The sequence below is a fragment of the Convolutriloba macropyga genome, chromosome 15 (assembly GCF_964194025.1).
Source record: "Convolutriloba macropyga chromosome 15, txConMacr16.3, whole genome shotgun sequence".
NCBI classification, from domain to species: Eukaryota; Metazoa; Xenacoelomorpha; order Acoela; family Convolutidae; genus Convolutriloba; species Convolutriloba macropyga.
Window position 1 is genome coordinate 858052 of NC_134482.1, and position 12250 is coordinate 870301.

A 12250-nucleotide genomic window follows, 5' to 3' on the forward strand; every position below is an offset into this window, starting at 1 on the left:
CAAACACCGTTTTCTGACTTCACTTTAAATTTAGAGCGAAAAAAATTCACGCCGCAAAACCACTCGCTTTTTCGCTCCACTTCCTGTTTCGGCGTGACCAAAATCACTACTCCAATTTGACTTCAAAAATCATGAAAATGTGTGAACAGATCTTAACAAAAAAAAGACAGCGCCCCAATACAATTCAAATTCTTTGAATTGTAAAAAAAATAGGAGCGCTATAATAGCCGGCTGAGAAGATGAGGACGGCTATTGATAAACCAAATCAACAAACCAGCCCAATCATCCTTTTCAAAAATATATAGATAATAGGCAAACATAAAAGTTTCTCTAAATAAAATTTTACACAAGACAAGACTTATTGATTGGTTATAATTGAATAAGGTTAGAAGACAAATTTTTTGCGATCTTTCTTTCACTTGGTTTAATTTTTCACATCAAGCATTAGAAACATTTTGTCCCCTTCATGGATCTTAATTTAGAACGAAAAACATAACCGACTAAACGTCGGAAGAAATGCTCTTGAACGACTAGTGGGAGCTCTAACCAATTGCAGCCTGCTTGAGTCGGGGGGGGGGGGGGGGGGGTAGCCTAAATGGGCCTAAGAAGTTCTATAGTGGGCTTCAAATAACCACATTAGAGGTTAACATATACCACTATTAAGATTTAAAGTAAAAAAATGACACCAGTTTTGGCGCACTTTTTATTTGACTTTTAGTATTAAATTGCCGCCAATTGAGTTCAGCTGCTTGAAATTGTGATTGAGAGAGAATTTTAGATCACGCGAAATGCAAAAAGTCAAGGGCGTAAAAGTCACTCGAAAAGTCAAAACCGTCAAGCGAAAATTTTGCATAAAAAAAAGACACACACGTTTACAATAATTGCTATGAACTGCGTTCAAGAGCAATTAATAAAACCAAGTAAAAACTAGACCGTAGAAGACATCAAAAAAGAGAACTTGAGACTCCTGAACTTGAGACATCAAAAAAGAGACTCCTGACCAGTAAAAGGTCAGGAGTCTGTGGGGGAAACTAGCATGGTTCAATTTGTACCTGTATTGATTTTGAGGACCACTCTGTTCCTGTTGGGAAACACTTCGAACTTGTTCAGAGGATACGAGTGTACTCCCCCTGTCACCACCAGGATTCCCTCATAGGAGCCGATCTGAGTGGCAACCGGCTGAGACTCAAAGACGTCAGTCGCCTCATCAAGACGCAGTTCCACGTCTATCTCCTGTCAATAAGAGAAAAGTTGATAAGACGCCAGGATTCATTAAATATGGCACATTAAGGCGTTACAGCTCATTTCCTGAAAATCTGTCGCCTCCCAAAAACAACGCAGTATCTCAACCTGTAACACTATAGCTTAAAAACATAAAAATTTCATAAAATTAAAATGGAGACCAAATGAGCATAGATGAAAACACAATTGCTTAATGCCGAAGTTGTAAAAACTAAGACAAGAAAGAACAAGCAAAAAACGCGGCATATAAATCAGAAAACAATTTTTCTTTTGCTGGGTACCAAGCGTCCCATGAAAAACAATTTAGAATGATCGATTTCTGGATCAGAAGTGTGTGTGTGTGAAATACTTCAGTATCAAAATCGATAACAATTTCACAGTGCGAGAACAGATAAAATAGGTTTGGCAACAATGTAATCACTACATCGACTTTTTTTTTCAATCCAGATAAAATCTCAGTTGAATTTTCCAACTCAAAATTTACGAATATTCTGTACAACCTCAACACATACATGATTTTCTTCTCTATGGAACAGTAAATAAGACAGATCATAATAAGTTACATCATCAGCAAAAACTATTAATGAGGATACTTGTTGGGTTCACAAAAAAAAATCCTGATCCCGTGGATCGAAAAACAAAATTGTTTCCGTTTTTGAGCTTTTGAAAGCAGTGTAAAGGGATGGTTAAAGAACAGGCCAGTGAGACAACTAACGCTTTTTTAAAAGTTAGAGAAATTACGAGACCGCTTCATGAAGATAGAAGACCAAAACAGAAAAATACGCACGTGCAAAATAGAAAAATACGCACGCTTTTGTTCCGACCCCACTTGTGTGTGTGTGTGTGTGTGTGTGTGTGTGTGTGTGTGTGTGTGTGTGTGTGTGTGTGTGTGTGTGTGTGTGGGTGGGGGTGGGGGGGGGGGGGGGGGGGGGGAGGAACTATATATTCAAATGGGTTTTTTTGTTCAGTCAATTTTGGCCGATCGATATAGTCATCGCAGAGAAATGTGAGTGGTATCATTAAAAAGCTGGTCCAGCGTATAATTCAAAACTAAAGACATTTTTTTTATTTTTGTTCACTTTTAGTGTAATTTTTCTTCAAATTAAGATATTTTCTATAAAAATAGTATTTCAAAATTAAATTTCACACATAAAAGTTCCTAATAGACTAAAAGCAATAAAAAAACTAGTTCTGGTCTCATAGGAAAGTTCACTATAAAAAAATGAATTCTATTTGAGAGCTCTTTTTTATAAAACTTTACTTTTTTTACTTTCTTAAGTCACCTAGGGACAAGTCACTATTCATATTGCGGTTCCGTGAAAGCCAGACCTCCTTTACAGTCAAACGAAGCCCAATGAACAGAAAAAGCGTTTTCAAGGAATTGCTCATGTTTTTTTGGCTTCGACTCTTGAGTTTTCCTAATTTTAAACGAAATGTTGTATTTCTTGTTGAGATTTCACTAAATTTTGGGAGTCCTATTGGTATAGATTCGCTAACTAAAAGTGCAAATAAAATGCATTACTAAACCTATCTAGTGCTTTGAGTGGACAGCTAATGGCTGTTAAGACTTTAAAAATAACTTTTCGAAAATTTTTTTTGAACATTAACCAATCATGAACTTATTATCGTGAACTGTAAGCCAGTCTCAGTGGCGACTGCACCTTCATACTTCCAATTGCCACCACATTTAAACTGACTAGCGGTTTTATCTTCTAACTATTGGTTATATGACTTCAATGACGCAAGATTTCAAAAATTTTTAATTTTTGGATATATTCGTATTGTTGGTTACTTTTGAAATCACATTATCCAAATTTTGATAGCTCCCATTGGCTTAAATAAAGAAGACGTTCAGTGGATCACAGGTAAAGTTTTCAGAGAAAAGCTTATGGTTTAAATGGCTCCGACATTTTCTCGCACTTTACTGAATTTTTGGTTTAAGCCTGCTTTTGTTGTGGTTTCCATAGCCATAGGATTAATTGTGATGTCTTATTGATTATCTATGCATGACAAACATCTTTCTTCTCCTATCGTGTTACATCTGGGCGTAATTATTGACCTCCATTGAAAGCTTTTGAGTTTAATGGCTGTTAAGCCATTAAACTCCGTTGAAAGCTTTTTTCGAAAAATTTTTTTGAACACTAACCAATCCTAAACTTTTTTTCGTAAACTGTTAGTCACTATCAGTACTAACAGGATCTTTTTCTTTTCTACTGCAGCCAAAATTAATCTGGTCAGCGGTTTTATCTTCTTTACTATTAGTCTTAAAACTTCAATGCCACGAGTATTCATATTTTTTTTTAATTTCCAGGTACTTTTTCTTATTTTTGGATCCTTTTGAAATCTTATCACAATATCCTATTACTGATAGTTCCCATTAATTTAGGGAAGACGTTCAACCGATCATAGACAAATTCTTCAGCGAAGAGCTTGTGATTTAAATTGCTTCTACACTTTCTTCTAGCACTTTTCTTTTGAATTTTTGGTTTTTGCCTGTCTTTTTTATTGTCTGCATGGTAAATAACTTTTTTTAAGATCATATAGATGAAAAATGAATGACCAAAAAAAGTTGTTGTCCCATTGAGGCATAATTTAGCGTATTTACTGGCGTCCGTTGAAGGCTAAGGAATTTGATGGCGTTGATACTACGAGTTTTCTAAAAAATTTCGTGGTTCTAATGTATTTTTTCATATTTGTTGTTTTTTGAAGTTATATTAATAAAAAATGGGAATCTCATTGCTGCAAAAAAATTAAATTAAAAGAATAATTTTTAGTGAAAAGTTCATTTTTAAATGCCTTCGACACTTTTCTCGCTCATTTTTTTTGAATTTGCTGTTTTTGTTCTTTAGGTAGCCTAAACTGCTGACAAGTCTAATAAGGTAGTAATTGAAGATTGAATGAATGCTGTTACCCGAAGCAGTCAGTTTATAGCGAATAGTCTTAAAGTTTATGATATACATTTTCAGAGTTTTTTTCAAACTTTTCAGTTTTTGTTGTTCTTTTCGTCAAATTGTAACTTATTTTCATCAATGAGAGGTCCCGTCCAATTTCTTATAATTCAAAAAATAACATATCTACTGATATTATTTGTCACTGATGTTTTGTTTGATGGACAAAATGCGTTTTATAAGTTTTTTGAGTAGTCAATTTTTGTGTCTTTTTCTCTTTCAGAACAATCGAGTAATAACAGATCCCAATAGTTCTCAAATGTGGCCCAAGTATACTTATTTTATCTGTCAGTATAAATCCTTCAGCTGAATTAGTGGAAATAACAATTGAATTAAAAATACATAATCAGATAATAGCTAATGATTTTAATGGTAGCATTAGTTTGTGTTTTCGCAAATCGTTTGTAATTTTTTGATTTTTTTCTTTAGTTCGTTTCTATGGCTTAGTCTAATCAAAGACAGGTCTTTTTGGTTTTGTAAGGATTTTTTAGTAAATTATCAGGGATTGTTTAGTTAAAAGCTAAGGATTCATAAGACTTTTGAAAATTCTTGGTTTAAGAAATGTGTAGTAATTTTCGAATTTCGCCTCATTGTTCGTTCTCTTTGTCGACTTGTTACCTAGTCTCATTAAGAAAACTTTCCATCTGCTTTATAGTTAGGAGAAAGTAAATTTGAAGGTTAATGTTTTATCTGACTGCATTTTGACGTTGTTACTAGGTGCTTTTAAATTTAGATATTCAGTTTTCACCGAGAAATTTTTGTTTTAGCTAATTTTTTTGTTTGTTTTTTTTGTCTCGTAGTCTCTTTAATGCAAGATCTCGTTGGTGCTGTAATGAGGCATGCCATTATGTAGTTCAATTAGTAGATAGGTTGTGTAACGATTGTTTTAAACTCAAACATCTATTTTTGTTATCTCTTCATTTGTTTGACAATTAGGTCAAAAATGTGGATGAGCTCGGGTCAGAACATCATGTGCGAAAGCACATTAACGAGCCTCCTTGTCGATTTGAGATTTGAAAACATAGACCGACAAATTTCGGAAGAATTGCTCTTTAACGACAGGCGAGGCAATTTAATTCAGGGTCTGTAGCCTAAATCAATTTTTCTTTATGGATGCAAAACTGCTTGCCCCCAACGGGATTCAATCCCTTGACCTCCGATCCATAGCCACCCTCACTATCCACTGCGCTATGAGTCCCTTGTTTTCCAAACTGCAAACGATTATATATTAGCAACAAGCTTTACTTCGGAGAGAGCAATAGATCACAATAATTGCTATGAACTTCGTTCAAGAGCAATTAATAATGACATCACTGATTCTGGGGCCAGTTTTTTTCTGATGCCAGAACCAAAGTTTCATTTGATTTGATAGCTAACCAAGAAACCGTCATCAATTTGGTTACTTCTGTTTAAGAGTTTAACTTTGAATTGTCTGATTATAGGGCTCCACCTCGACATTATCAGACATTTTACTAAGTAGGTTTATGAATGAGTCCCGTCCTTCATTGTATCCTGATACTTCTATCGACGCATTTTCGACACTGTAGAGAATGAGTTATATTAAATGTTTCCCCACAAGCAAAAGTTGGTAACTTTACAGACCCGTAACTGTATCTGAGAGCCATTAAATCAAAATCACATCGTTTCAACGGAAACAAATTTGACCAGGTTGATGCTCCTTCCATTTGCAAAATCTACAGAATATTATTATTATAGGTTTACGCACCATTTACAAACTCAAAAGTGCTTTCAAAATCAAGATTCAAGAATACGACTTTCATCAAAGGATATTTTAAAAGACTCTTTCTCGTGAGCCTTCTTTTCTGATTTTTTTTTGAAAATCTGTTTGATAATAACTGCTTTCGAAGCCCTACACTAATGTAATTGCTCACACAGTTGAATTGATAGTAATTCATACTTGCATACTCACTTGCCTTGTTTTCATTTAGTAAGAACCTAGGCCACCCTCTCACTCAATGACAATTTTTGTTCCGACCCCACTTGTGGGGGGGGAAAACTATATACTCAAATGGGTTCTTTTTTGCTCGGACAATTTTGGCCGATCGATATTTTCATCGAAAAGATATGCGAGTGCTATCATTAAAAAACTGGTCCAGCATAGAATTCGAAATTCAAAGATTTTTTGAATTAGGTATTTTTCGAGGAGTTATCGATGTTTAAAGTTTTATGTGAACGCGTGATATTTGCATGATTTTGTTCTCTTCTAGCGAAATTTTTTCTTAAATTAAGGCGTTTCTATAAAATATATCATTTTAAAATTACATTTCACGCTACAAATCGAAACGATTTTGTGTTACCAATAGACCGATAAAAAGATTAGTTCTGGTCTCATGAGGAAGTTTACTATTAAAAAAACTCCAATTCAATTTCCGAGCTGTTTTTTTTTTAAAACTTTTCCTACTTATAATTGTTTTTTTAGTCAGCTAGAGACTACTCACTATTCATATCGAGGTTCTGTTGATGACAAACCTCATTCACAGTCAAATGATACCCATTGAATAAAATATTCGTTCAAGGAATCGCTGATTTTTTTGTCTTCGACTCTGAGTTTTCGAAATTTTTAATGAATTTTCGATTTACTATTTGAGATTTTACTAAATTTTGGGAGTCCCATGGTATAGATTCGCCAAATAAAAGTGCAATCGGCTTCCTAATATGCATTAGTAAACCTATATAGTGCTTTGAGTGGACAGCTAATGGCTGTTAAGACAAAATAATTTTTCGAAAGTTTTTTTGAACATTAACCGATATTAAACTCATTTTTTGAAGAAAGGTAAGACACTCCCAGTAATGACAGGTCCCCCTTCCTTATATTGCAACCAAAATTAACCTGGTAAGAGCTTTTTATACTAACTATTGTTTTTATGACTCCGATAGCACGAGTTTTGATAATCTCTGAAATCAAATTCAAATTTTTTTTTTTGTAATTTTGGTTCCTTTATAAATCTTATTTCATTATCCTAACAATTATAGTACCCATTGGCCTAAGAGACGTCCAATGTATCATACATAAAGTTTTCAGAGAGAAGATTATGGTTTAAATGGCTTCGACACTTTCTTGCACTTTTCTACTGACATCCTGTTTTCTGCCTGCTTTTGTTGTTGTTTTCATAATCTTGAGACTTATTGTGATGTCTTATTGATGACTTAGGTCTGACACACATCCTTAGCTTCCTATTAAGGCATAACATTGCGTATGTATTGACTTCCGTTGAGAGCTATTGAATTTAGTGTCTGTTAAGCCTTTTATAAATTTTTGAAATTTTTTTTATTACAAAACACTATTAAACTTATTTTCATGAACTGTAAGTCAGTCTCAGTAATTGCAGGACTCACCTCCTTTTTACTGCAAGCAAAAAAATTAGGTAAGCTGTTTTATCTGCTAACTATTGCTTTTATGACTTCGATGCCACGAGGTTTCAAAATTTCAAAATCAGATTTTTTTTGTAATTTTGGTTTCGTTTGAAATCTTAACAAATTATTCCAATTTTGACAGTTCCCATTGGCTTAGAGAAGACTTCTAATGGATCATAGATAAAGTTTTCAGAGAAACGCGAGCGGTTTAAATAGCTTCGACATTTTCTCCTCGCACTTTTCTACTGAATTTTTGGTTTTTGCATGTATTTGTTATTGTTTTCATAATCATAAGTTTTATTGTGTTGTCCTGTTGATGAGTTATGAATGACACACATACTTGCCTTCTCATTGAGGCATAACTTTTTGACTTTCAATGAAAGCTATTGAATTTAATGACGTTGATATAACGTGTTTTCTCCAAAATTTATTATATTTGTTCATACTTGTTGAGTTTTTGAAGTCGTATTGTTAAAAAGAGAACACTATTGCTGTTTAAAAACCATATCAGGTTAGAAAGTTTTTCACCAACTTTTTTAATGGTTTCGACACATTTTGAATGATGTTACTCAATGCAGTCAGTTTATAGCGAATAGTAATACAGTTTTTGATACGGTCCGTTTTCAAAGATTTTTTATACTTTTCAATTTTTGTTCTTTTCGTCAACTTGTAACTTATTCTCATCATTGAGAGCTTCCATCCGATTCCTTGTAATTCAAAAACAATTTTTCAAATATCATGTAACTGATGTCTTGTTTGTTGGACAATATGCGTTTTCAACAAAATTGTGAGCTGTCAATATTTGTGTTTCTTTTTCTCTTCTTTTATAGCACATTCGCTTACTTTTTTTGTTTTTGCTTATTTTGTTTGTTGTTTTTTCTCGCAATCTTTCTAATGGCAGATCTTTTCAGCACTGTAATGAGGCATGGTATTATGTAATTCAATTAGTAATTCGGCTGTGTAACGATTTTTTTAAACTCAAATATCTATTTTTAATTATTTCATCATTAGGTTTAAAATTAAGTCAAAAATGTTCATGAGCTCGGGTCGGAACATCATGTGCGAACGCACATTAACGAGCATGCTTTTATGCTTATCCCTAACGAGCATGCTTGCTATGCTTATCCATTGATGAAATCAAATCATTTTGACTGATTTTGAGACGAAGTAGTTTGGAGGTATGTGGTGTCACTCTCCTAATAAAAAAACAGTTTACGCTGAGCTGAATTTTGTATAAATTAAGACATTTTGAATAGTTCCGCTCTTTGAGCACATTTTTGATATTAAATACAGCTAGAACACGATGACCTACAGAAACGGCAACATCTACGACAAAAAGGATCATCTACGCAACATCTACGCTATATTCAAAATTGTTTCATTCATTACGCAGTTCCAGTAAAACTTTCAAAGAAACAAGAGTACAAGAAGCATAACAGTCAAGCATTAGAAAACAAGAAGCATCTTGTTGACAATCTGATCCTCGCGTGAATAGAATGTTTAATATCACTTTTTGTCCTAGGTCTAATTGTAGCATAGGGTGATTGTTTCACATTTTTACTATGCTTTTCCTGTTATTCTCCTTCGCTCCTCGCCTACTCTTATCACATCTCGACAGATTTGATTAAGACTAGAGAGAGGGAAAAGGAAAACAATATCACTGAATAGGGATAGCTGATGTTAAATATATACTAAGAGTAAAATATGTACGCAGACACAATGGGTTTTTCTTAAATTTGACAACACACAGGTTAATCGTAGCCGAGGTCACACCATGTGCCGGCTAATTTAATAGGAGCGGCAACGAACTCCGATAGATAATTTAGGTAAAGAATTTACCTAAACAATAATTTAGGTAAAGAAGAAAAGATGGAAACCTGGTTTATTATTTGGTTGCTACATATGTTCCACTATAAATTGCCGTAGTTAAATGCAGCTGGTTTTGAGAAGTTCAATTCTTATTTCTGACGCACTGGATGAAGTACGAAAGAGATTTGGGGGGGGGGGGTCAATTTCTAAAAACTGCCCTTCACACCATAAGTGTAAGTCTCCAAAACAGTTTCTCTGAATCTTATAATTGGAGTCTACTGAGCTGAAAGGCTCTAAGAGAACTTAATGCCCGCTGGGCGCTGCCTGTTTATCCCGTTTTTAGGTCGAAAAGTCAAATGGGTCAGATGAAAGATCGGTCAAGCGAGAAGTTGCATAAAAAAGACCAACAGGACTAATGTAATTGCTACAAACTTCGTTTGGGAGCAATTAAAGACAATTGAAAAGGGTGAGGAATAAAAAAGGCCGGGGCCCGAAACAGGATAGATCCATATTACTGAAAAGCCAGAATAACAACTGCTGCTAACCTCAGTTGGGGCATAGAGTCGCAGCCAAACTGATGAGAGTTGCTCATTTTGTGGCAACTGAACTTCGGAATCTCTGAACCAAAAGAAAGTGACATTTTTCTTCGCTGAAACATTAATCAAAGGTGAGGATCTGCAAGCCTCTTACAAATATTATTCGGTTCAAAACTTACGAGGGGGCGCAATCCTCGCTACTTCTTCCCATTCATCCGAACCAGAAGACGCCGACATTTGCTTCACATTTCCTGACTAAAACGAGGCAAAAAAACTTTTACCTCAACCAATAATTGAGCACTCACTAATAAATTTGCTTTACTTTCTGGGCGGGTAATTTGTTATCCATGATGTTGATTAGTAATTCTACGGTAAGAATAAAAGTCAGCAAACTGAAACCATACAAGAGTTTTCTAGCAACAACAATAACCGTGTTTTTTAAATAGGTGTTTTCTATTATCTCCCTCGCGAAATTATAGCCCTCAGTATGGGCTATAATTTCATATACGGGCTCTGTTATATGACTACGGGCTTCTTAGGTGGGGCTACAATGTTGTCGGGGTTGAACAACAAAAGCTTAATTCAGAAATGCCCCTCAAGAACAATGGGTGAATATCGGCTGGACCGGGGACCTACCAACACCACATTCCCATAAAGCAATGGGTATTGCTCAAATCTATCAATAAAATGATAAACAAAAACAGCAAAGAAAAATGTCAAAAGACAAGACAGCATTATAAAAACAACTAATAGAGAAAGTAGAGTCAAACTAACAGCCTCCCTTCTCTAACCACAGCTCCCATTGAACCATCAACAATTTCGGGCCGCCTAATTGGTCTTGAGCCTCGAATGCAGACGATGGAACTCCTTAGGAGTGCAAAGCTGATTATTCGCCTTAGATATGATATGGAGTTCTATTTTCAATTCTTTAGCCCAATTTCCCAGAGATGTTTTTTAATAAGAAAAATTCGACAAAAACAGCTGAAAGTTTACAAAAAATTCAAAATTTTTTTTTACAAAAAAAATTATGACTGAGTAGCGTGTAATTGTGATGTGCTTATAGTTCCCAAGACAGAACTTTGCTTCGTCTGCTGTATCTTGTATTGATGAAGTTGTTTTTGTGCCCATTATAACTGATTTTTCAAAATATGTCAAGAACAAAGGATGATTTTTAACAATCTCCGCAGATTTTTAACATTCTAAAACCAATTTCTATTTTCTTGTGGGCAAAGAAGATCCAAAGGTTTTACCATACAATCAGTCCATTTTTGAAAAATCAATTCCGCAATGGTCAGAAAATCTTCCTTGAAGACGCATGGAAGCCATGGATTGTCCTGCTCGGTTGCCAACGAATGGCACTGGTTCCTGACATCCTTTAAAACGTCTTCGACTGATCTATACAAAACAGTTGCAGAACAATTAATACGCAAAGTACTTTTCATTCGACTTTGCTGCTTAAGGATAAATTACGTCGGTTGGTTGCTCTTGATAGAAATTCGCGAAGTCAAGGCCCGTAAATTTTCAAACCTGAGAATGTTTCAAAAAATATGAACGACAAGCTCAACTGACACATCCCCTACAATTTTCTCTGACCGAAGCCAAACTAAAGCGAAGGCAAGTCACACAAATTGTGAAAAATTCACTGTGGCACATGCTTTCCACTGTCCTAAAGGAGGATACCCGCACATGATTTATATGAAACTTCGCAAATTCTTTGCAAAATTGACTAAAAATCTTCAACCAGCTATCAAAATTTTGCCCTGAAATCACTACCAAAGTCTACAATCAGCTTGAATCCATTAACAAGACGAATATGAACAAAGATTAATTGATGCTGAGAAAGTAACATCTTGTCTACGTTTCTGGGCATTCTTTGATGAAAAAAACTAGAGTCAAAGCACTCTGCGTAAAAAAGCACAAATTTGCTGATATTAAATTATATCTAAGGAAAAAAATCAGCTTTGCTCTACGAAAAAATCCCACTGTCTGCAATCGAGGCCAAAGGCATTTAGACGGGGCAATAATGTTGATGTCTCAGTCGAAACTATATTTGAAGAAGAGAGCCTGTTAGTTTTAATCATCAACATTCGCCATTAGTTGTTTAGTTTTTAGTGCTGTTTGTCTTGTGAATTAACATATTGCAACTGACGTTTGCGTATAATAATATCATTTTAATGATAAATTTGGACAAAACAAAATGTTTTATGAAAACATAGTGCCCAGAGTAGCCAATATTCACCCAGTGTAGACGATGGGCATTTCTTTACATAGTTTTTGAATTACAGAGCATGCGAGCACAAATGGACAAAATCTTTTTTTCTCAGACCAAATTACTTTGTG

General features: G+C 34.7%; 1 protein-coding gene across 1 annotated transcript; it reads right to left on the reverse strand.

Moving 5' to 3' along the window:
* Positions 1 to 994: 994 nt before the first annotated feature.
* LOC142354395 (uncharacterized) lies at positions 995 to 10344 on the reverse strand. Its single transcript, XM_075406671.1, has 4 exons — positions 10233 to 10344; positions 10090 to 10165; positions 9920 to 10023; positions 995 to 1233 (listed from the first exon to the last, which is right to left on the reverse strand). The coding sequence occupies exons 1-4, from the start codon at positions 10257 to 10259 to the stop codon at positions 1042 to 1044; spliced, it is 399 nt and encodes a 132-aa protein (XP_075262786.1). The 5' UTR covers positions 10260 to 10344; the 3' UTR covers positions 995 to 1041.
* Positions 10345 to 12250: the final 1906 nt, after the last annotated feature.